At 32.1% G+C, this 25,657-nt stretch overlaps 1 protein-coding gene across 1 annotated transcript; it reads right to left on the bottom strand.

Moving 5' to 3' along the window:
* Positions 1–1,025: 1,025 nt before the first annotated feature.
* On the bottom strand, positions 1,026–24,742 carry LOC111640002 (histone H2A.V). The gene is made up of 5 exons (XM_023385996.1): positions 24,633–24,742; positions 24,488–24,565; positions 7,205–7,318; positions 1,507–1,636; positions 1,026–1,431 (listed from the first exon to the last, which is right to left on the bottom strand). The coding sequence occupies exons 1-5, from the start codon at positions 24,633–24,635 to the stop codon at positions 1,370–1,372; spliced, it is 387 nt and encodes a 128-aa protein (XP_023241764.1). The 5' UTR covers positions 24,636–24,742; the 3' UTR covers positions 1,026–1,369.
* Positions 24,743–25,657: the final 915 nt, after the last annotated feature.

Below are 25,657 nucleotides of genomic sequence, written 5' to 3'. Positions count from 1 at the left end.
GTATTTAGGTGACATAAAACAGTCAGACCTTTCTCAGAGTTTGTCCACAAAAAGCATACTCATGGTGAACTATGCCCTGGTGGTTGAAAAAGAAAAAAAAGGTCAATGTGACCTTCACATTGCCATGACTATCTTGCCTTCTTTAGTCGTGGAGACTGTGGCTGTTCCAATTGGGAAGATTGTGCCTGTCTTAGGATCATACCTGTAGACCTAGGTCTCACCTCTAGATCTTCATGAAATCAGGTTGTCATGTTCCACTATTTTCACTTAATCAACAGTGACCAAAGAGTAGGATAGGCTAAGAAAAATTCACAAATTCAGTAGGATACAAGTTCACATGATGGTAACCCCAGCTTACAAAAAAGAAAACAAAAGGTCTTTTTGATCCTTTGAACACCTTTTTTGATCAGACCTTGTAACTTAAACTAAATTGCGCGAATGGCAAATTTTACTTTGCTTGAATTATCAAAAAACTTAATCTAGTTGTCAGGGAAGTTGTAACAATTGAATGCAATCTTTTATGCATTAATTTATTAAACTGGTGTATAGAAAAGGAGTTTAACCACAAATAAATTCCCAATTTTCTTTTTTTGTTACGATTATGCAAAATACAAAGTGGATTATCCTGATAATCAATTGGAATTTAACATTAGGTGTCATTTGTCAATTCCCTTATTTTGTAAACTAATTATACAGAAGCATCAAGTTATATTTTACTGGACGTATTTTAAGTCTGTTTAGTAATTATAAACAGTAAATGGTTGTTTTATCTGCTCGCTAATTTACCGAAATGAGCCATCAATTTTTAAACTGCATGAGATAGCCATTTTAAGGACAATAAAAAAGTTATAAACAATATTTCTCGATTCAAAATAATTGTGTAAAAAATATTAATGATTATTTATTTATTTAATAAAATTTTAAAAAAGTAAAATTTAAAAATGTAAGACTTTTGCCACAAACATTTAAATTTTGCCAAGAGAAAGTGCCTTAAAAGCAATTTTTTTATTTAATCTTGTCTTAAGTTTTAAGATACGAATATAAAAAATTTTTTTTATTTATTTACATTGCAAAGTCTACTAGCAAAACATCTAAATTTAATGAATGGAATAAAAGTGTTATAAAATAGTTTTTTCTGTACAGAAACGAACCTGTCACAATTATACTTTCAGAAGCAAAAAAAACACAATAAAGTTAATCAAGTAGTTTTTCTCTGTGTATGTGTGCAGGCAGTGATCGGTTTAGAAATTTCTATTTCAAATACAGAGATGTTATGAACAAATGTCTTTAATACTGCTAAATGAATATGTAATAGATATATAATGGTTATGTTTTGTAAAATAAAACAAGGAATGACTTAAAAAATCATTTATGGTGTTTTCTGTGAGCCTTTCTTTCCAATAAGAGATTTGTGAATGTGAGGGATAACACCTGGAAAAAAGTAAACACATAATAAGTGGCAGACCAAAATTCTTTGGATGTTAAAAAAAAAAAAAGACGACTTACCTCCACCGGCAATGGTGGCTTTAATGAGCGAATCCAATTCTTCGTCTCCTCGAATTGCGAGCTGTAAATGTCGTGGTGTTATACGTTTGACTTTTAAATCTTTACTGGCATTTCCTGCTAATTCCAAAACCTGAAATTTAAAATGGTTATTTTAAGTTTTGTTAATCACACAGTACATGGTATGTTATCGAAGACAAAAAAAAGGTAAAATTTCAATATGTTATAAATCTATTAACATTTTATAAAAATAAAAATGTATCATGTAAATAGTTCCTCTTATATTTAAGTTTTCGGAAATTATTTGTCAATCTTTATAAACTCAAAAAAAATCATCAAAACTTACAACTGTTTCATGTCTAGTTACAGTACTTCATGAGAGAGGTGTAGGATTTCAAGATAGTAATAAGTGAGATGTAATTTTAAGTTTTAATATTTTATTGTTATATATAAAAAATGGTTTAATGATTTTAAAATGTATATAGCAGAGGTGGCCAACCTGCGGCTCACGAGCCACATGCAGCTCTTTGAAGGATTATTTGTGGCTCTAGATAAATGTACCCGAGTTCTCTTTTCATTTTTGTGTTATTATATTTTTAAAAATTATTATCGTTCAGTATGTGTTTCAAAATGTCTTTTAAATTACTAACAAATATAAAAGACTAAGTGCAACGTTGTAACAAATTTCATTTCCGTCCAAGTTAAGAATGATATGACTCATCGAAAACTGCGCGAACGAACATAAACAGTGGCGTAATCGTTATCGACCGACTCCAGACTGATTTTGAATTTGTAAACTGTCTTTGCAATGGACAGTTGACATTGTGCTCTGGAGGAAACAATTTGTATCACTCTTGCTACGAATATAATTTGTAATCTGGAATTTTTTGCATACCTTTTTAATACGTATTTAATTGCGGCTTGTGAAAAATTTCAAATTTTGAAAAATGGCTTTGACTATCAAGGAGCTAGGCAACCCTAAATATATAGTCATCTCTGTAAATAGGGCTGAAGAGAAAAAAGTCAAATGCTTTCCCAGTATCAATGAATAATATGACTTCCTGAATATGCTGTAATTCTTCTTTGACTGGTTTAATAAGTGTATTCAGACAAATGATAATAGCTCACAATAGAACTTATCATCAAAACTGCTACTTCTTGAATATTTCAGTTCTGTTGCCTACTACTGGTAAAATATTTGATTAGTTTCATTACTAAAACAATGAAAAATACTTTTATATATAATTTAATTAATGAAGTTTCTAAGCATTTATCCTCTTGGGATGCTGTGTGTTGTATATGATGTGCAATTTTCCTTCCAAAGAATGAGAAGCAGCTCTGCTTTTTTGCTTGCTAAACAATTATATTAGTTATACATTTTGTCACTAGAGTTTGGTGAAGCTTATTAGACCACATGCATCCCACTGTGACAGAGACAAAGAAAAATATAAGTGATTGTCTGAGCATTGGAAGTGATCGTATCAATGACTGCTTGATGTCACAGTATTCAGTTTTTTCTATTTCTATTGATTATAAGTTTACAATTTAAACAAGTTTTTGTTCAGGAGACTTCTAAGATTACATAAGAGTGTTTTTAAAAACTGTATAATTAACAGTATTTTATGAGATGAGCTAACTTTTCAACGTGTTGTATATGACACATTGCATCTCTGTGTTACAATAATTACATTACAGTGTATGAACTGTTTTCGTATTTGCAAGTTATTTACTTTTATAGATATTTGGTCATTAGGATGGCAATATGTATTCTATTATTTATTTTCATTTTTTATTAAATTAATTTATTAATAAAAATAATGATTTATTTTTATTCATCACAAATTTGTGATTTGTTTTTGTCTACTTATTTATTTGGTCTGCAAGATTTTGTTTATTAAGAACTTATAAATATCATAAATCACACATTTATAATAAATGTTAATGATTTAGTTTTAATTTCTCATTGTCAACAGTCGAAATAAGAAAGGAACATGATAGGACAAACAATACTGACAGAAATTTGTCTGACCTGGAAGGCTGGTTCAGTGATAAAGACAGTGACCAAACATTTGTTTTTTGAGCAGACTGTCCTGGAGAATGTAAGTCATTACTCTGCTCAAAGAACAAATTAAAAAAGTGTCAAAATCGCTATCACATTCAGACAGTGCAGGCAATAAGAAAAAAGGGAACAATGAAAATGACAAAGAAAAAGAAAATCATACAAAAAATACTCCAACTTTGCATCCCACTGAAATACAATGCAAAAGTGAAGCAAAACACATGCCAGTTATCATTGCAAATTGCAAAAATCACCATGGACGAATGGGAGAATGTAAAAATGTAAGAGCTACAGTGTACTGTATCAAATGCAAAATACATCTGTACCTTGGTAAAATAAAAATTGTTTCAAAGCTTATCATATGTAAATATAAAATGTTAAATAATGTACAAAAACAGTCAAATAAACTATTTTTACATGAACAGAAAAGTTTGCATTTTGTACAGGTAAAGATCTATTGTGTCATATATGACATGACACACACCATTTTTTAATGACCAAAACAAAAAATATTTAGAAAAATAACAATTTACTAATAAGTGATACCTAAAGGTCAAAAGCATAAAACTTCAATAAAAAAAAGTTTTTTTTCAGTAGTGGATCTCAAGAGGTTAACTGGTTTATTTCTCTAAATATCTTGTAAGATGAAAATTTTCAAGTTTAGTGTCAGTCTTGTAAATATGTTTATGCATATTCAGCATCAATCTAAAAAACCTAAATTACAGGAAATCCTCATTAATTCAAAATTTGAAGTAAAAATTCTGCCCAAATTGTGATAAACTTATGTTAATTTGTTTGCTTACATTGATGTCTCTCCATACTATAAGAATTATAGACCAAGAACAACTCTAATCTGGTCAGCATGGTTTTACTTTTACAACAAGACATTTTCAGGTGTCAGCTAACCCACTGTTCTTCAACCTTGGGTCTGCAAACCAGTGTCGGTCCATAGAAATTTTGTGAGGACCACCACCACCTCCAAATATATATATATATTTGTAAACTTATTTGTAATAATTTTTGTTTATTTATTTTATACCCTTTTATTATGTATTTGTGTAAACCTTAACCAAAGTTGTAAGAGGAAATTCGCCTATTTTACCAATCTAGGAACTCCCCCTTTCCAAATTTAAAATCTACTTAATTAATTAGAATAAAACAGTTTATTATTAATTAACTATCAGAAATCTCACAACATGCCAAAGAAAAGAGGAAAGAACAATTAAATAATCAAAAACATATATAGAAATGGAGAACATTGCATCCCCCTTTGTTTTCGGCAATGTTTACATGAAGAACTTAGTCAAAGCAATCAATGAACAAACAATGACTAAGAACAAAGATGAGTCTTGTCAACTCAGAGAAAGCTGGACATCATCACCAAATAAGAAAAAACTGCCTCAGCCACAATGATGACATTGCCAATGAATCATCACCCAATGATGAACTTTCTCATGCTGAAAGGGTTTAAAAGGAGAGCCCCAACCAGAGAAAGGGCAGTCAGAGAGGAAGACACGGTCCAGTCAGAGAAAGGCAGTTAGAAAAGATACAGTCCAGTTAGAGAGTGCAGTCAGAGAGGACGACATCGTCCAGTTAGAAAGAGACAGTGAGATAGTCAGCAGTTGTGGACACAGCTCCAACCAGAGAAAGAGTGGTTCAAGAGAAGACAACTCCAAAAACGAGCAAGCACGAGACAAAGTGCAGTGAACACCAGAAACCTCTGCAGTCTTGGCTGTCAAGTCCACGTCACAAGAGAAGACATCTTGTTTATCTGGTATGTTGTGATTCGCGTAAGTTTGAATACCCCCCGTTAGGCACCCCCTCGTTATATAGATAAAAATAGACAAATTTCCAAAATTGGCTTTTATAATTCTGTTCTGAACTTTCGTTTATGTTAATAAATGTCCTTAAATTGGTTATATCTGACTCTACATTCTTCCTCCTGAGAGGCTCATTCCTGGACTTCAGAGTGACTTTTACCCTCGCGCCTTGATCATCCATTTCATCACAAACGGTGGTGTGTCCGATAAAACACACCTGGTGGCAGGACTCTACCCAAAAAAGTACGTAATAAACCTTTTACGGCCCTCGAACCCCACAATTTCCTGCTGGTCCACAAAATATTTTGTAGACTGGTACTTAATTTTGTAGTAACAAAATAAGATTTTTAAATTTTAATTAATATAAACAGTTATTTATTTATTTTATTATTACAACCTATATATATAATCAAAATGGGTTGATAATAAACAGCACAGAACCCAAACAGTTAGGAGTTGAAATTTGGTACACAGTTAGGGTATGTCATGAGAATGTACACTAAGAAGGGATTATTTGAAATTCCCCGTGGGGAGAGGGACAGGATTAAGGCTTCAACAATGGAAGTATTAAGTAACAATGGAATAATTAAGAGAACGCGATGTACAAGATTTACAGATGATGCAGATGCAGTTTTTTTTCGTTTTTGCGGGAAATCAAACATATTTTTTAGACCCATCTAAAAATTCTCTAATTAGTCTGGAAACAGGGGACCTAATTCTTGCATTCTGTGAAAATGGGTAAGATTGACTATAATGTAATAATCTTAATCTTTGCTATTGTTACTTTTTGCACAAGCAATGCCTGGCCTATTTGCTAGTTGTTTAAATAAAGTCCTGACAGTCACTCTGTCTAAGTAGTTTAAGTCTTAGAAAATTTATCTTTTAAATTTAGCCTTCTGCTGGTCCACAGGTGTGAAAAGATTGAATCTTATCCAACCCATAGACAAGTTTTCCCCCTCTTAACTCTTAAAATATGGCTGGGTTTCGGGACTGCAAGATTTAGTTACGATTAGCAGATTGAAATATTTGTAGGGCTGTAGGTTACTATATTTGGGCAGTTTAATCATTTTTAAATGGCTCAAAAAGTAATACATTTTAAGAAATTCTATTTTACATTTTATGAAACCTATCTGGCAACCTGTGAGGTTCTCACCTGACACATGCTGTTTACCTTCTCATTTATATTCTTCTTATTATTAATTAACAAAAATAACATTTTCTATATGTAGCCATATTCTGTTTCCTTATTAAATTACATCAGTTACATGGCATTTGGCATATTGTATAGAAAAATGTAAATCTTGGATATTGGCAATTATCTTGTCCCTTCAATTTCTTGTTCTTTACAATTTCTTTTGACTAAAGAAGCTTTATTAACGCTGAACTCAGTGAATTTGTACCCAGAAACTAGACAAATATTGGCGTGAGTTTTTAAATTTATTTTTATCTTGTCCCTTCAATTTAAATCTAACAAGGACTTCCTGTATTAGTTTTTTGAACTGATTCTAAATGTAGAATTTTGTTTTTTTGTCGTCCCAACAACCACCATAAACTCAAAAATACTTTTGACTAGATGTAAGAGTGGTTTCTCCAACAAAATATTTGAATTTTTATGAACATTGAATTTTAGCTAATGCAAAAATTAAATAAAGTTTCCATATACATTAAATCCATGCTATACATATTTTAAAAATTAATTATTCTATAGTAAGCCACTGAACCTTCAAAAATTTCATTTAAAAACAGTTGTTATGCCAGAAATTCTGTTATAAACATAATTTTGAATAAATTTTAACATAAAATTTATTTTAAATTTTATTACCTCAGCAGTTAAATACTCCAAAATAGCAGCACTATATACAGCTGCTGTTGCTCCTACTCTTCCGTGACTGGTAGTTCTACTTTTTAGGTGTCGATGAATACGACCTACAGGGAACTGAAAAGAAATTAACATATTAATTTATCATCAATGTATAAATAATAATGCACAAAAATAATAAATTTTGATATTTACAGTGTATCAAATTCACTGTCAACAGTATTGGTTTTATCATTTTAGTATACAACTTTCCAAATTATAAGTATCATTTGCAACATAATTCTGCATGAATTTAGTTCAAATTTCTCAACAAGCCAATTTGATGAAATTCTCCAATGCAACTAAATGATATGCTTATTTCCAAATAGTAAATAAATTTGTATTTACAACAGTACAGATAAGAAAATATTACCTAGTTATAAGCTTAAATTATTTTATGTAATCTACAAATAAGTACAAAAGAACCATTTCAAATTCAAGAAATAATCTGTATTTAGATATTACATATTTGATAACAACTTCTAAATATTGAACACATTGTTGCAAATAGTATATTCCTTGATGCAAGCTTCAATCAGTTCATAAAAAAACTAATGATGATGCCTGTGGAAAATCTATGAGAAAATATTAACACAATACTTTCATGCACCATCACTTTCAGCGATAACTAATGGCCAGATTTATGTGCATTTAAAATCTCAATATATGTACAGTACATAAGTATGCATGCAAAAAGCACCAGCAGTGCACATACTAAAATTTGTAGGTTTAAATGAATGGATACATACTTCTGTTTGTGAACATATCTTAATAATTTCTATGACATCGTGCATTTTAGGTGGAAAGGTATAAATGTGAGACACAAGTAAAAGGGATTTGAAAATTATGATGTTACAAAACATGTATTAGAATAACATTTCATATAGAAGGTATGCAATAGTCATGAAATTTTATAGCTTTCTATGCTATCTAAAAACAACCATTATTGAATTTATACCTACAGTGCAAATCAGTCCCTCCAGAGTGGGCCACACCAATGTGGCTTGGCTTAGTGGCAATGTCATTACTAAAGCTCAGATTTTAAAGTTGCAGCAACTCACTCACACTAGTTTAGGGGAGAAAGCAGAAACACTTCATTTGTATTTATTTCATGTTTATGTAACAAATGAGCTACATTTGTTTGCACCCTTTTCATCTTTCCCTTTTTAATGATTTAGCACCTTTCCCCCTTTTCCTTATCTTAATTCGTAATAACTTTTTTCCCCCAAAAAAACAGAATAAGCATTTATTAAATATAAAGTAATAATTTAGCACTTTAATATTTGTGATTTACAATAACAACAGCAGAGGTCACAAATCTACAAGATTGAATTTCTAACATTTTCTCCTGTTGTTTTGTAATGCCAAAAGTGCAAAGATGTAAACCACAAATTGGCAAATTCCTTCAAAGATGAAGGTATTGAAACTGATGGAAGTATATTTTGATGTAATGTATAATTCAGTTTTGCTAATTAATAATAAGCATTTGTCATCTTGAGTGAAGGGTCACATGGAGAAATTGAAATGAATATTGTAAGGAGCTACACAGGTCATCTAAATAACAAGATTTTACAGGAAATTCACTAAATAATGCTACTAATCAACCGGGAAATAAATTCTATCAAGATCTTGCAACAACTTTTCTGCAATGAGTGCAGCTGAGTAAAATAAACCATTCATCACTAAAGAATTTTCTGGATAAGTATACAGATGGATGAATGCTTAAAGAAAGTACTGTACATTATAAAAAAAACAGAGCCAGTCTACAAGCATGTCCTTGATAAAAATCATTTCTATTATTGGTGATAAGCCTGTTTATTACAGATGAAGCAATGAAAAAAACCAATTTTTCCTTATCACACAATTAAGTGCATTCAACAGACACCAGGCTTTACATTTGTCTTTATTCTGTTGTTTAGGTGCAGATACGCATTTCGGGTGTTTGCCCCTCTTCTGTCGGCTTATAGCCTTTCACTAAAGGCTGTTTTCCTTGATTCCTTGTGTTTTGTTCTTGTTTTGTACATCTTAAAACTTTAGCAGGGATGTAATGTTTCCAATCTGTATAAATTTTCTGTGTACTTCATCGTGTAATAAGGATAAATAGAGACAAGACACGGTTTCAAATTGGGGGGGGAAACCAATTTGTTTTAAACAAACTTGTGGCACCATTTACAGGCAATTCAGTTACTCCAATGCTCATCAAAATAAATGAACTACCAAAACAAATGCCTTATCCATCATGCAATGATCTCTGTTCAACAATCTGGCCAGATGGAATAAAATTTGACCTTGTGTAGAAAGTGATAATAGAACAAGCTTTGTAAAAGTTTGAAAATGACATACCCTAAACTTAAACACATTACTTACATCACACATGCCCTATACAAAATTTGTAAATCCAATTGTGCTAAATACAGCAAAGCCAACAGATTTTACATCAGAGATGAAAAAAAAATGTTTTTAAAGTGTCCATCTCGTCTTCAGCTGTACAGTGAAATAACACAGTGGTTCCTAAACTATCAGTCTGTGGCACACTTACAGGTTTAGTATTTAGTCCCAGCAACCTTGTCAAAATGTGTGTACAATGACAAATCACACAAAGAAATTAAAACAACTCTTAAGATAAAGCTCACATTTATTAAAATTGAATTACAAGAACCATCAAACTAAAATATGAAAATACAAAAAAATACGAAATAAATGATGAAAACCTTCAATGACAAGTAAGTTAATGTGACGGGTGAGCTTTGATAGCCACATTTTTCAAAATGTGGAATAAGGTTTTACACTGCCACTCTCATTTCTCACTCCACATTGATTTTTGAGTGATATTTGCATTTTATTACAGCTAGAGCTGAAAATCCGGCTTCGCATAAATACATTATCGTAAAGGAAATGAGGAACCTTACAGCTTTTGAACTCAGAGTTGGATATTCATTTTTGATTGATATCCAAAACTCCACTAAATCGGAAGAAGCAAATTTTGTTTTCAGGCTGTTGTTGCAAGAGAGTTCAGTTAGATTCTCTCCTTGCAAAGTGAATTCCAGTGGAGCTTGAGCACAGAAAGGATCTTGGATCCACACAAATTTCTCATTGTCTTCTTCAAAGTATTTTGTAAACCAGTCACTGAGCTTTGAGAGATGTTCCTTGAAAAGGGACAGCAAGTCTTATGGAACAATGACTTTATTACAGGCCACACATTTGTGCAATTCAGGGAAACAATGTAGACCATCATCCTCATTGATTTTTCTTATCCACAACTGCAGCTTTTTCCTAAATGCCACAACCACCTCCAAAAGTTTCAAAATGTGCATGTTATTGCCTTGCAGAAACAGATTGAAGGAATTCAACTTGTCAAATATATTACACAAATATGCTAGTTTCAGCAAAAAGTTGGGTTCAGCAATCCTGGAGTTTTCATGACCTTCCTCTTGTAAATAAGTGTGAATTTCTTGACAGCTTGAATGCATGGGATAAGACATTGCCACGTGAAAGCCATTGTGAACTGCAGTAGTATAGCAGCGACGTGTGTTCAGCTCCAATGTCCATACATCATCTTCATGACTGTATTTTTACTCCTATTGAATTCTGAATTGTCTGAACATTCAAACATTTTAAAAATTGGTTAAAAATGTTTGTATAAAAGAAAGGAAACAACTCTGCCTTACAAAATAATAAAGTTTGAGTTTGTCCAATTATATTTTTTGAGTTAATGATAATTTTAAAAATAAAAACTTAATCTACAAAAAATTTATTTAGTTTAATCCATTTAATTTTTTGTCTTTTTTCTCTATCATTTTTGGTCTAAAAAGGCCACAAGTCACAGAGTTTATCAATTAGTGTACAAAATGTCAACAATTGTTTTCCTTGTGTTTTTTCCTTGTTTCTGATTTTGAGTCTCATTTTGCTTGCATGAATCATCACAACTCCAAGGTATTTCAGAGAAATCCGGGCAGTTGTCATTTACGTCTTTTGATATGTTGTGGAGAACAAAACAAATGATTAAAGGGGGTACACAATCCAGCCCAACTCACTGTGTAAGCCAAAACAGAAAACAAGCACTATACAGCATTCAATAACAAGACATTCCTTCATAAACACTTTAACAAAGTAATGTTCTTCAGGAGTCTTAGGGTTTTGCAGGGAGTCAACAGCCATGGTGTAATACTATAAGCCAACATCTATCTTTGGACTTTATCATAACTTTACATTCTGCACTACATTTCCAAATTTTGCTGTCATAAACACACTCAGGCACTAGTAAACCACACATTGGTATTGCATATGACCTGAATGGTGATCATTGATACTCCTTTTCATTTAACAAATTTGTCCTCACGAAGGCCAGGTTTCAACATTCACACATGTATTGATACAATCAAGTGCTAAAATATCTTTTGGAATCGAGAATTATTTTTGCCAGTCCTGTTATGAAGTCATTTCATTAAATGTTTTTGGAAACCTTATCTACTCCTCTGCAATAATGTGTTCAGTTACCTACATAGCAATAAAATACAATAATTCATTTTTCTCCCAATGATACTGTAAAACTTTTAAAGTCTCCTATTTAATAGTCTTGCTGACTTCTAGAGTGAATGCCAATGTTCACGACTCCCGCCTGAAATTCTAAATCTAAATATATATAACTCAAAGGTGACTGACATAGTGATCTATCAACGCACAGCCCAAACCACTGGACGGATCGGGCTGAAATTTGGCATGCAGGTAGATGTTATGACGTAGGCATCCGCTAAGAAAGGATTTTGATCAATTCTACCCCCAAGGGGATAAAATAGGGGATGAAAGTTTGTATGAAACTTTGTCAATTTTAAACCGATCGGGCTGAGACTTTGCATGCATAAAGCTACTATGACGTAGGCATCCCCTAAGAAAGGATTTTGATAAATTCCACCCCTAAGGGGATAAAATAGGGGATGAAAGTTTGTATAAATCTTCTTAGATTTTCGACTGATTGAACTGAAATTAAAGATTGGAGCTACTATGATGAAGACGTCCGCTTAAATAGGATTTTGATAAATTCAACCCCCATGGGGATAAAATAAGGGATGATGGAGGATGTAAATGTATTAGTTTGAACCTATCAGTACCTAATGGAACGAATAAATTAAGACGAACAAAATAATTTTTAGTTCTAAATGTTGACAATAGATGGCGTTAGTAGTATTTTAAAACGCGCTATCGTTGTGTTTTCACTGAGTTACATATACCCGATGATGAGTGGCCGCCGTATCTAATAGTACATACTATACCTAAATATTTCTAGCGGATTATATTTGACGATTTTGGCTGTTCTTTTCTTGGCATATTTTGGATTGCATTTGCTTTGTTTCGGTTTAGTAGTTTTGGTTATAGACTCTGCTTTGTATTTGGCATTTGTTTTGTTTTCGTTTGGTTTAAGTATAGGTTTTGTCGGTTAGACTTTTTTAAAATGGCTAAAGAAAATCTGAACGTTAATGGAGAAGTTGAAGAATGTTCTCTCATGGACAGTTTTATGTTGCTTGCTCACGAGTAAGTTCACCCAATAGCTTGATACTTTTAGCGCCTAATGACAGATTAGTTAAGAATATTGTGTACAAAGAAGTTTTGTAGGCCCTAATTTTTTACACATGCTAAACAAAAGTAAAGCCGCAAAAACTATACCTAATTAATAATAATACTTCTTAACGCGAGCGAAGGCGCGGGCAAAAGCTAGTTCAATATATATCTTAAGAATATCAGAGAATTTTTACATCAGAGAAAGTAGTTGTTGATCCACTCAATGTTCTCCTCTTCACCAAACCGATAATTTCCTGAAATCAGTACTTATCATATTACTTCTGGATCTATACAAGATTCATAGCTTATCTTGGCAACATTGATATCCATCAATGTTGCCAAAATACAACAACAAAAACCATTTCCTCTACGTTGAAAATCAAAAATATATGAATATGAAGCCTTTTACTTATGTATCTGTAGAACTAACTACAAACTTTTGAAGTACTTACTTAAAAAACAAAGCTTTTACTTATTTTTTATTCACAGATTTATAAGCATTTACTTGTTTGTACAATTGGTGTAAATAAAAGCAAGCTTTTGCTTTTAGTAATAACATTTATTCATCAAACTTCTAGTTAAACTTTGAATCTCAATCAAGATGAAATAAAAAAAAGTTTGTAGATTAGATCCTTAAAAAAGTGAACAAGTGGCTGCTCCTGCAAAATTCAAAACCCAAATACTGTCCATTGTATCTTCTATCCTGCTAAATCAAGAAAGGTTATAATGGGATTTCAGTTATGTTGAAATGACAAAAAACAGAGAAAATTATGCTTTTATTAGACCTAAAAGTATATACAGGTAGCCCTCAGTTTACACCGGCTCAATTTATGCCGATTCACAATAACGCCGCTGCGCAATTTGCCGTTTTGCAATGTAATTCCCTGATTTTCCCTATGCTAGACTGATTTTCATTTCACTATTTACGTATTTACTGAGCCGCGACATTGTACATTCGTTAAAACAAAGATTTTTATTCAATATATATATTTTTTCTGTTTATTATTATTGGGTATGTATATTAATATTAAAATACTAAATATTTAGTTACCCACGTGTCAAGTTATTAAACTTAATAGTCCAATAAATGGTGTCCAAATCCATAACACCAATGAATGTATCCCGTATCAGTTCGTTCAGGAAAACTCCTTATGATGCAGTAGCATGTCCAGTGATCACAAACTATCATTAGTGAGACAAATCTACTTCTCATTGGCCAGACGATATCTATCTCTCCTTAGCCACCTTGAATTTTCCCACTCAAACTGAACTTATATATGTGCTATGGTGACCGGTGGTAGACCAATTAGTGTCTCCGCTCATCCATAGCTCTATGTCGGGTTAATGTATCCTTTCAACCATGGAAAGTTTGACAGATTAACGTTGTGAGTTAGACAATGATTAGGAGTGAAGTGCAAATGTAAAAAGGAGCATCACCGCATCCATTCAACCATATTCCAAAATTCTCAATGAAAGAAAACAAAAATGTAAACAATTAAAGATGGATACTTTTTCAAAAAATGTAAGAGATCCGAAACTAAAATTTTTTAACAAAAATGTTTCACTTTATTTTATGTTAAGATACATTTTAAAACTTAAATTTATATGTATTTTGTATTATATTGTATTAATAAACAAAATTATTTGCTTATTTTTTTACTTATGTAGAACATAACCCCTATACCTCAGGGTAAATATGGGTTCATTTTACGCCGATTCAATTTGCGCCGGCTTTTGTAGGAACGGAACTGCAGCGTAAATTGAGGGCTACCTGTACTTAACCAAAAAGTATTTTAGTGCAAATAAACGTAGAAAATTTAATGAATATCTTTAGTTCTAGAGTTAATATTGTTAATTAAATATCATTAAATACTTTTTTCATTTAAATGAAAAATGCTAGAACAGCTTAGAAACATGCAGAGCAAAAATCATCTTCTCATGATCTTCATTGGGACACTTAAATATTAGAAAAAACTATTGTTGCAATTTCGATAAAAAAATTAATTTCTTTAAACTATGTAACTACAAGATCTTGTATTACATATACAAACACTACAATAGAAAAGAACAGCAGAATTAAGAATATGTATTTGTAAAATCCGGAATTTTTGCCAACTATTTGTTGATTAATTGTCTCGTATTTGCTTAAAATCTAATTAAATTTTCCTTTAACTTAAAGTGAAACCTAACGGAAAAAAAACTTTTTGTTTATGTTCGACATAAACATCCATTCAATTCGAAACTAATCCCACATTCCAACTGCTAAGTTGATAGTTAGCATGAGCCCAGGAACAACTCTGACCCACCTGCATACCTTTTACCTCACAACAATCAATCACGTGACCATTCTCCCACGCCGATCTTATAAAAACCCCTTCCTTCTCCTTCTCGGGGGAGTCATTCCAGAGCAGGTGCCAGGAGCCGATAACTTTAAAAATAGTGTCCTTTTTAACCAGTGAACTTTCCTAAATCATTGATTTAAATATTTAACTAGTGAACTTTCCTAATTCAAAGAGTGGATAATTTTCCTCATTGGATAACAGATCAAGAGGTATGGAACCAATTATTGTAAGCTCTCTCTCGGTCTCTCTGCGTTTTAGGGACGCGAACTAGACGATGTACTACCCGAAACTTGCTTTAATAAATTGTTAATTTTTCTTATGTTACATCTGGCCTCCTCGTTTACTCGTATATCGCCTGTCGTCTCACCGACGCACTCCTCCCTCCGCCACTCGACCCGAAACATTAAAGGCCGTTACTGCAGGAAAAAGAATCCTTCCACCCATCCTGACAGTGAAAAGGTTTAACAACCTGTTGCCGGATCGGGAGACCTACCCCCCTTTCCGGTAGTTCACATATTATATATGCTTCACTTAATGCAAGATAAATTTATTTCTAAGAAAAAGTAGAAGCTTCCTAAAATTTGAAAATGGACAATTGTAATTCATTTCTATACTTCATTTATTAATTAATTAAAAACGACTATCTTAACAAGAATATTACTCAAAATCAAATAGTACTTTTTTATTAGTGGCAAACAGTTAGTAAAAGTGCATTTATAACCTGTCAAAATACGATTCATAAATTAATCATACTGGATGACATTCAAAAATTTCTCTTTTCAAGAGCAAAGCAAAATTAAAATGTAAATTATGTCGTAATAATTTCTACATTTAGTTTTTTTTTAAAATTACATTCTAAATCTACAGTTCACATTTGGTTAGAGAGATTTATGCAGAGACATAAGAATATATTAGCTATCTAAGCCTACATGTACAACATAAACCAAGGCTATCAGATTCAACAAAAGGTCTAGGAATTCTTTGACATACTTGATTTTGCAGTACAATTTCACTGCAGAAAGAGAAACATGAATGAAATAGAGTTCTGATGTGCAGATCATGATAACACAAATCACAGGCCTCTAGGGAAGAGACAAGAAGGGTTCTCAACTGCAACTGAAAGACACTCTCTTCTAACAGTTATCTGCATGAGTGCAGGAGGCATGTTTGTTCGTCCAATGATAATATTCCCAAAGTAGAATATGAGTCAGCAATTAATGAGTGGTATACATCTTGGGCCAAAATCTGTGTGTCATTCCCCTTCAAGTTTGTTTATTCAACTTGTGGTTTGAACACTTGCAAAAACCAACCCATATAATGATGATTCTGTTCTATTTCTCTTATGTGGCCACTATGGCCTCACAAGAACTACTGAGCTTATATACTTAGAAGATATAAGATATGTTCAACTAGCAAACCTCCCACCTCATTGCACATGTAAGATGCAACCAATGCAATGGCACTATTCATAGTTGCAATGTAACAAGAGATTCTTATTTATAGTTATAAAATAGTTAGCTGCATTATTTTTCAGTTATTTTGAGTTTTGGGATTGAGTTATGTTAAGCCTCAACTGCTATATCAATACTTCCCACCTAGTGTATCATTTGCATTACAATAGGGAAACTAAGATATAAGGTAAGTCTTTTGTTCTTAATTACTTTTTTGTTCAGTTACATTTAGGGTTTTTGTTTAGCCTTAATGGCAATTACTTCACTCCTGACTGGAAAGATGAAATATTTAACCAACCTTACCAATTGTAGTCAGTCTTTTTGGATACCATAAGTCATACGACAACATCCAGAAGGAAAACAAATTTGACATGAATTTGATAAAACCATTCATTTGCATTTGTATCACCCAGGAAAAGCCTGGAAGCTGAGCAAAGAAGTTCCGCACAAACATGCTAATGATAAGCTCCAGGAGCTCATGCTCTGCTGCTTCCAAAAGACAATAATGAGCCATTTTTGATCCAGTTTTTGACAAACAGTATGTAACCCATTTTTTGTTACACAACAATACCAAACATTCTTTTCATTGGTTATGGTCTGGTGAATCTACTGCAGACACCAAGCCCAACATCTATCAACAGAAACTGTTGTGTGTCCAATGGACTACATTAAAATGGTTTGTTATGAGCTTTCCCTGGCCAAACAATCACTGCAGATGTTTTCTTGGCACAACTGCAATGGGTTTGAGATGCACTACTCCAAAAACAACCTACATTTATTAATCACAAAGCATTATATTCCTCCAGGACAAAGCACAACCTCAATTTAGAAATTCTATGCTATTCTCCATAGTCACCAGACATATCACCTCTTTGGCACTGGACAATCATACGTGCAACCAATGTTGAAACCGATCAGTTTGGAAACAGGAAAGTTGAATGATTGCTTCATGTCTGAATATTGAGACATTTAGAATCTTCATCATGGTGTTTTTCCATTTAGGCAGGATCTGCTATTTGTATCTTTAGTTGACATTTGTTTTGATCCTGGATATCATATGGATGAGTATAAGTGATGTACCATGGATGAGTACAAGTGGCCTTTAGATCTGCAAGGATTGTATTTTGCCATTTGTTTTGTCATCCAAGTCATCAGTGACCAATGCTCTTCAGATTGTGAGCAGTTCACAACAGAACTGAGAGCTGTTTAAATAACCAATGTCCTAACCAGCATAATGGCTATTCACATGTGTTTTAGTCAATGAGTGTAATGCCAAACTTCTTTCAAATTGTATCATTGGTGACATCAACAAGAAGAGAGATGCCTAACACCCAACAGATAATGTGCATTTCCATAGCATGTAGTTGTGCTATTGTGTGATAGGTCAACATTTTGCTCTGTAGAGGGCAATGGCTCTAATCATTGTCATAAAAGATGCCTCCAACTTCCATTGTATTAGGTTGTGTTAATCCTTATACTTCCTTATATACTTATATCTTCCATAGTTTGTACTTTCTCAACTGATGATAAAAATGGAGATCGGTTTCACTTTAATTCTATAATTGAATAAACCCAAATCTTCTATTTCAATGATGCCATTTTCTTTGGTGTAATAAAGCCATAGCAGTGCTTCCATGAAATTCATTTTAGTAATAAACTTTTGTGATGTGGTTTTCTACCACCAATATGGACCCTTCATGAACCACAAAACCAAGGATGGTAAACCTATGGCATGTCAAAAAAATCATCCAGCGTGTAACTTAACATGCAATTTTGGTTTATTGCCTTTCTTTTTCAATCATCCTTTTAGTTTATCACCTGATCATCCTTTTTCCAATCACCTTCTTTACATTTATTCTAATTAAAGCATATTCATTTAATTTTTTTGAATATTTTTATTCAGCGTGAAACTTCAGCACGCATAAACATTTTAAAAGATAAGCATGCTATATGGCAAGCAGACTGAGAAAGGTTTGCCATTTCTGCACTAAACTGTGGTTGCAAGTGGTTATTTCATGCAATATCTGACTTCAGCAAAACCACAAAGTGTAGAAAACTGCTACATATGAGTTAAGCCTAAGTGTGAGTTTCTGGACAACATCAAGAGATTTACAATCACATGATTCTACATATTAAGACCCATAGAAATATAGTATGGACAGTTTATTGTAAATCAACAATAAACCAATGCACAAAATCTTGATTTTTTTGTCAAACCTCCATAACTAAAAACTTTTAACTCAGTTTCAATTTTTCTCCCAACCGATTTGAGTTAACCAGATTTATTTCTGGGAAGGTGAGATTATTGGCTAAAGCTGTTTTGTTTAGGTAGTTTCCACCATTTTATTGCTGCTGGTCCATTTACATATTTCTTTTTGTTGTTTGGCAAGCTTCAAGTTGAGAATTAGAAGTTTATGCTGTGTGATCAAATGTCCTGATGGAATAATCTTTGCATCTTTGACAATTCTGCAAGTTCGTAAGTATATCTAATAAATGTTCCAGTATTAAGCGTGGCAATGCAAATTTGTTTTGGTTGGGCCAGCTTTCTTGGCTTATTCTGTTCTTGGGTCCATGCAGAGAACTTTGGACTTTTTCAGAATGGTCTTTACAAACTTGTGTCTTGGGAAAAGGTTGTAGATTGTGATAGTGCTTATTTTACTGAATAAAGTATTTTCAATCACTTTTTAATTATATCTTAATTTTAACCTCAAAAACCAGACTTTTGGGTAAACTAATACTGTAAAGCATGTCATGCATAACATCAGATCAAATTAGTTAGCATTTTTTAACAATGAGCATTTAAATGGAACCTCACATGCTACTTTAGATCCAATTGGAAACATCACATTAGATTGGATAAGAATCAATTTCCAGAAGAGGAATATTTTAACTTATTCATAAATGGTATACAGGTGCACTAATAACTTCCTTTTATTGCATCATTCATTGAAAACATGCTTGTTTCTATGTGCTGGAAATCTGTAATTGTGTTTTGTTTTAATTCAAAATGACTGATGAGAAGTTAATAAATTTAATTTGGAAGTAACCAATTATTTACAACATTCCATACATATACATTAGGCCATCACCAGGAAAGAAAATGTGTGAAATGCTAAATGGAAAAAGAAAAAATCTTAAGTAATAACACTTCTAAACCTAATGGGAAGACAAAATTTACTTTTGCTTGTAAAAAGCAGAAGTAAACTTAATTCCTGAAATTAACTAAATCTATTGAAAAGCAAATGCTATTAAGTTTTTATTTTAATTTTTAAGTAATAACTGGGTCACTTACTGTTAGGAAATAGCAGAATCTGCATAATCACTGTACAACTTGTCATACTTTTAATAACTGACTGATAACATTAAGCAGAATAAGTAAAGCTAAAATTAGTGAAAATTTTGGTTTTATTGACACCTATATTAAATATTAGCATTTGAATGACACTGTTACAGAAAGATCTTACAAATAGGATGGATGTAGAAAGTACCAAACAAAAAACTTTATAATAGGATATATGAAAAAGAATCTCTTAAAAAAAATTATACAACAAATACTTCAACCATTTGGACACACAAGAATAAATGAAAACAGAAAAATTAAGATTCTAGTCTATGGTATTATGGGTGGATCTAACAAGAGGTAGACCATATAGAGAATCGATTGATTCTCTATATCAGTGTTTTTCAACCTTCTTGAATACGCAACCCCTTTACAAGTTAAAAAATTCTGGCGACCCCCCCTAGGGCCATATTAAAACTATATCAGTGATCTTAAAAACTATGCATTTAATTTTCTTTCTGTTGAGACAAATTATTGTTGATTAAAATGAAAATTTCAGAAGAATCGACAATAATTTAACACACAAAGTATGAAACTTCCTTTAATTATAATATTAGGCACAGGGAACTGTTGACCTTTTTTCTTTTTCTTTTTTCTTAGAATCTGAATTTTTAGCTTTTACTTTTCTACTTTTTATTTCCTTTTGCAAATCAGCTCAACACTTTTTCCGCTATCATTTTCTGGGGTGGGCCGTAATTCTCGCTGACATTGTAGTTTTTTTAATGTAGTGTAGGACCTACAAACACTTGTCTTTTTCTTCTACCCACGACCCCCAGGTTGAAAAACACTGCTCTATATGGTCTGCCTCTATATGTGAAGTGGTGTGGAGCGAAAGTACAGGAATTGAGAAAATTGGCAATGGATAGAGAGAAATGGAAAAACATAGTGGAAAAGGCATCAGACACCAATGGGCAATGAGCCCAGGGTTGATGATGATGATGATGTTAAATGAACATGTTAAAACAATTAAAAAAAATACACAATTTGAAGATTTATTGGCTTTAATTATTATTACAGTAGAGTGTCGTTTATCCAAAAGCTGATCAACCAAAAGAGTTCCAGTTGGACTGTGTTGTGCTGAATCAAACATTTTTGACACTAGATTAACTTCCACAAAATAATTTTTGTTTTTATATTTTTCAATATATTTATTTTCTTTGTACAAAATAAAGAAATAATTTTTAACAATACAATAGCCACGATTATTATTTTAAAATTTTATGTTAGGCTTAACATCTACAAAAATTCAATGTGAAGCAACACTCAATGGAAAAAAATTTCAACATTGGATAGGTTAATATATTTTTTCGTACATAATCAGTTATCTGAACAACCCCAGTCTCCAATTAATTTGGATAAACAACGTTCTACTGTATTTAACAATAACACAGGTCTACAGTGCAAAAACTGATTTTTTTATGTGATCATTATATGCTTTTTTTATGCTGAATTCAAAATTATTATTAGTTTTCTCTATCACGTAAGGTTTCTACAAAACCACTTTTTTTTGGCTAAATTGATGCTTTCTTCACATATTTTATGCCTATATTAGTGACATATTCACACCCACATACTGTGCATCTGGAGAAAACATAAGAAAACCTGGAAACTGTTCTAAAAAAGATAGTTATGATATACACCAGTGGCTTATCTGTGGAGATTTGAAAGTACTGTGCATGCATGTTATTAGGTCAGCAGTCAGGTAATACCAAGTTTCCATGTTTTCTCTGTGAATGGGGCAGTAGAGCCAGGAATTGGGTTCAGAAGTAATGGCCACCTAGAAAACAATTACAATCTGGCATAAAAAATATTGTGAAAAGCAGCTTGGTGAACCCAGAGAAAGTGCTGCTGCCATCTCTGCATATTAAATTAAGCTGGGACTAATGAAATAGTTCATAAAGGCTTTACCAAAGAATGGAGACTGCTTTTTGCATAAATAGCCTTGTCCAAAGCAAAACTAAAAGGTATATTTACAGGACCTGATAAGGAAATTAATATCAGATAGAACTTTTCTGCAATGAATGAAAAAGAACAGGATGCCTGGATTGCATTTAAGGCAATAGTTCAAAGTTTCTAGGAAACAATAAAGATCCCAATTATAAAGAAATAGTAGAGAACTTGTTAATTAAGTACTATAAACTGGGCTGCAATATGAACCTCAAGGCACACTTTCTGAACCTCACACTTGAAGTACTTTCCTGAAAATCTAGGGACTGTAAGTGAAAAACAAGGTGTGTTCTTTTATTCCTCCATGTAACTCTGCGCAAGCGACATCTGTTTAAAAATTCCGTGGAACACGTACTTAAATTCTGGTCGAAGTGCACGCTGTCATACAGCAAAACAGCCACTTGTAGCAGTAGTTTATGGTGGAAAGCAACATGGCATCCTCCATGGCTCAGATAGTTTCGGTTCAGGTTCCATTATCTGGTTTTATAATGAAAATTTAGAAGTTGTGAAAGCGCAAGTTAGTGCACGCGGTGATGTAAATGTCTTTTTGAATTTTTTCGAATGATAGCTGGCATTCTATTTTTTTTTTTGGTTGCTATTTTAAATGCTCTTTCAACAAATAATCCATTTTATGATTAAATTTTACAATTCGGACCCTTCTTTTGCCTTTAAAAGCTCATATTTTAGAATTATAGATTCCTCTATCATGATACTATCGATAGTGTGGGCGCTGCCATCTTTCTTTCTTTCACCATCATTCCTCAATGCCTACAAACGGCAGCACACTCCTGTAGTAACAAAGATGCAGAGTGACCGCTATTAATGAACACACCCAGGGTGAAAGATTCCATCAAAACAATAAGGAAATGGAAAGTCAGTAATGATGGCAGATTACTGTTGGATTATGCATAGGGACATTCCACATACAGAACACAAGAGAAGGCCCATGAAACAGTTTTAGGGCAAAAAAAATCATAACTGATAAGCAACAAAGCTAATTAGTGGCTTATTTGGGTACAAAAATACAACATATGTTAATAATAAACTAAAATTGGTAATCTTTTCTGCATTAAAATAAATTAAAACACTATTATACATATGTATATAGTATGCTTTACAAAGTCTTATCAAAAATTTATAAAAATCTTTGTATCAAAATGTTACTTGATGAAAACATTTAAGAGACTTTTAGTTAGTAAAAATCACATCTCAGAGTCCAAACAGTATTTTATTAGTTGAAATTTGCAGACTTGTATAATTCATTACCACTTATTCCATACATTACTGAATTGAGAAATGCCATCAATTTTTACTATTTTTTCAGAAGCAAACTATTAAAACAAATATTTAAAACACTGGTAAAAACTGATAAAAATTAAGCATTTTCAACTAAACATTAACACTAATAACGTACAAAATCCTATTTACTCAAAAATAATGACAACCACAGTCAGCACTATTACAGTAACCAAGGTATTATAAATGTATTGTAACTCATTTTGGGATGTGCTACTTCCAACATTAGATAATTAGTAATAATATATACAAGTACAATAAGCTATTGTGCATATGACTATTTTTCTGCAATGCTATTCTTTTAATTTATTTCATATTAGAAAATTTTTGCAATAATATTTTTATTCAAAAATATAGATTTTTGTAAAATTATAGTATAACTGATACCTTTTAGTCATTTACCAATTTACTTTAATTAAAAAAAATTTAGATGATCCCTTTTCAATTTTTTTCTCTTATAAATTAAGATCAAGATCTATTTTATAAAATTAAGAATTTTCAATTCTTTTGAAACAAAAACAATATTTATAATAATCTGCATAACTTTATAATGAAATGCTTCAGAAATAAACAAAATAGACTTCACTTCTAACTAATCACTATTCTTCCAAACATGACAAGTTATTAATTCCACCAAACAATTTCAGTAAAAAAATAAGGACAAATGCATTAATTTCCAACTACAGCACAGATCATTAAACCCGTATTCCCACACGCTTACAACAAACTCCCGACTTCTTTTCTCCCATAATAAAAAAGCTTCGACGCCTCCGTCAGCATTCAAAGAACAATAAGCAGAGCGGACAAGCAAAAGTACAGAACGGGACAGTTCTCGGTCCGAAACTCCAAGGAAATTTATTTAAGGCGTGCAGCACGGTTGCATAAAAACAATAAATAATAATAAATTACATTTTGATATTTCATTCAATTACTGCTATAATTCATATACTACAGCTTCAATAAATTTGCCAAATATTTATTAGGAGTTAAACTAAACAACTATTAAAAAAATAATGGCAAATTATTATATATTTTATTATTTTTTTAATTAATTACAATTGAATATTACCTTCAGAGCATTGATAAATGGTCAAAATGACCTTAAAAACAGCAAAATAAACACAAATTACGCATCCAAGTTATAAAAAATTATATTTTATTTGTGAATTATATTAAACTGCGACGTATACGAATCCATTTTAATTACAATTATAGATTAATTTATTAATTATTTGAAGTTTAAATTAAAGAGAGGAAGAGGAGAAAATTCAAATGAAAGCGGGAGATAGCGAACAAAAGAATGAATTAGGCCTACCTGCAATCCTGCCCTTGCCGATCTGGATATGGCTTTAGCTTTGGATTTACCCGAATCTTTGCCTGCTTTACCGCCAGCCTAGACATAATATTAATTATTTAGCATATTCTTAACGTATACGCCATCCAAATAACGTTTAACTTACCATCTTTATATTGAATGAATATTCCGAACGAGGTATGAAAAGAACCAAGCGCGCCTTTACTAACGAACAACGATTTGATTGGTCTTCGTCAGGTTGCCAGACGATTCGAATTTTTCAAATATTCTATCTATTTATTTATTATTTTAATTAGTAAATATTAATTAAATATAAACATTTTTAAATACCGCATTATACGTAATAATCGTAATAGAATTTAAATCGATTAAAAATTTTAGTGTTGATGATTTTTTGAAATAAAATGTTCTTGCTTTGTTCGGCGTCAAATTAGTGTAACTTTTCCCGCCAAATTTCGTAGTCTTCAAACGACCTTGGCTAATGAATTTTATTATCCGTTGATGTTATTTTATAAAATATTTATTAGTTTTCTTATTCATCTTTACGAATCCCAGGTACTGTCGGATGGCCGGATGGTAGCTTGCCGCTCTGCGGGCCCGGGACTAAATTCGAAAGGGTAGGAAAACACCAGGAAATTTTTTGGGGTTGTTCGTCCGGATACATCGGTCTCCCTCTCTCACCACCTGGCCTCTCTATTGTGGGCCTAGCCGAACCCATAAGGGGCTTGCTGAAGAAACCTTTATTTAACGTCTAGAGGGAGGAAGTAGTTTAAAAAAATCATTTATTTTTTATTAATGTTTTTGTAACTTTTTCGTATATAAACTTGTAACTACCCGCAATAACGATCTGGCTTTTTCCAATAATCTTTTTATATATTCAGTAAATAATTTTAAATCTCATAGCGAAATAAAACTTATTTTTTTCTTTTTTCGATTTTTCCGATACAGTTATTATCTTGAATCTAAACTTCTATTACCTTATGTTTCAAATAACTTATTTCCCACCTTCGAAAAATGCAAAAATTTCTTGAATCAATAGCGTAAATTAAGAGGAATCATTCATTACTTAAATCCAAAAGAAACTTTCTGAAGCATTCCATAATATTTTAAAAATCTCTTTTATCATGTGGGCACTAAGAGGGCCTTTTTTCTGTACACATCGTTAGCTTG

This window comes from Centruroides sculpturatus, unplaced genomic scaffold (assembly GCF_000671375.1).
Source record: "Centruroides sculpturatus isolate CEXI.00-Female unplaced genomic scaffold, Cexi_2.0 scaffold1404, whole genome shotgun sequence".
Taxonomy (NCBI): domain Eukaryota; kingdom Metazoa; phylum Arthropoda; class Arachnida; order Scorpiones; family Buthidae; genus Centruroides; species Centruroides sculpturatus.
This window is presented reverse-complemented; position numbering and strand designations above follow the sequence as displayed.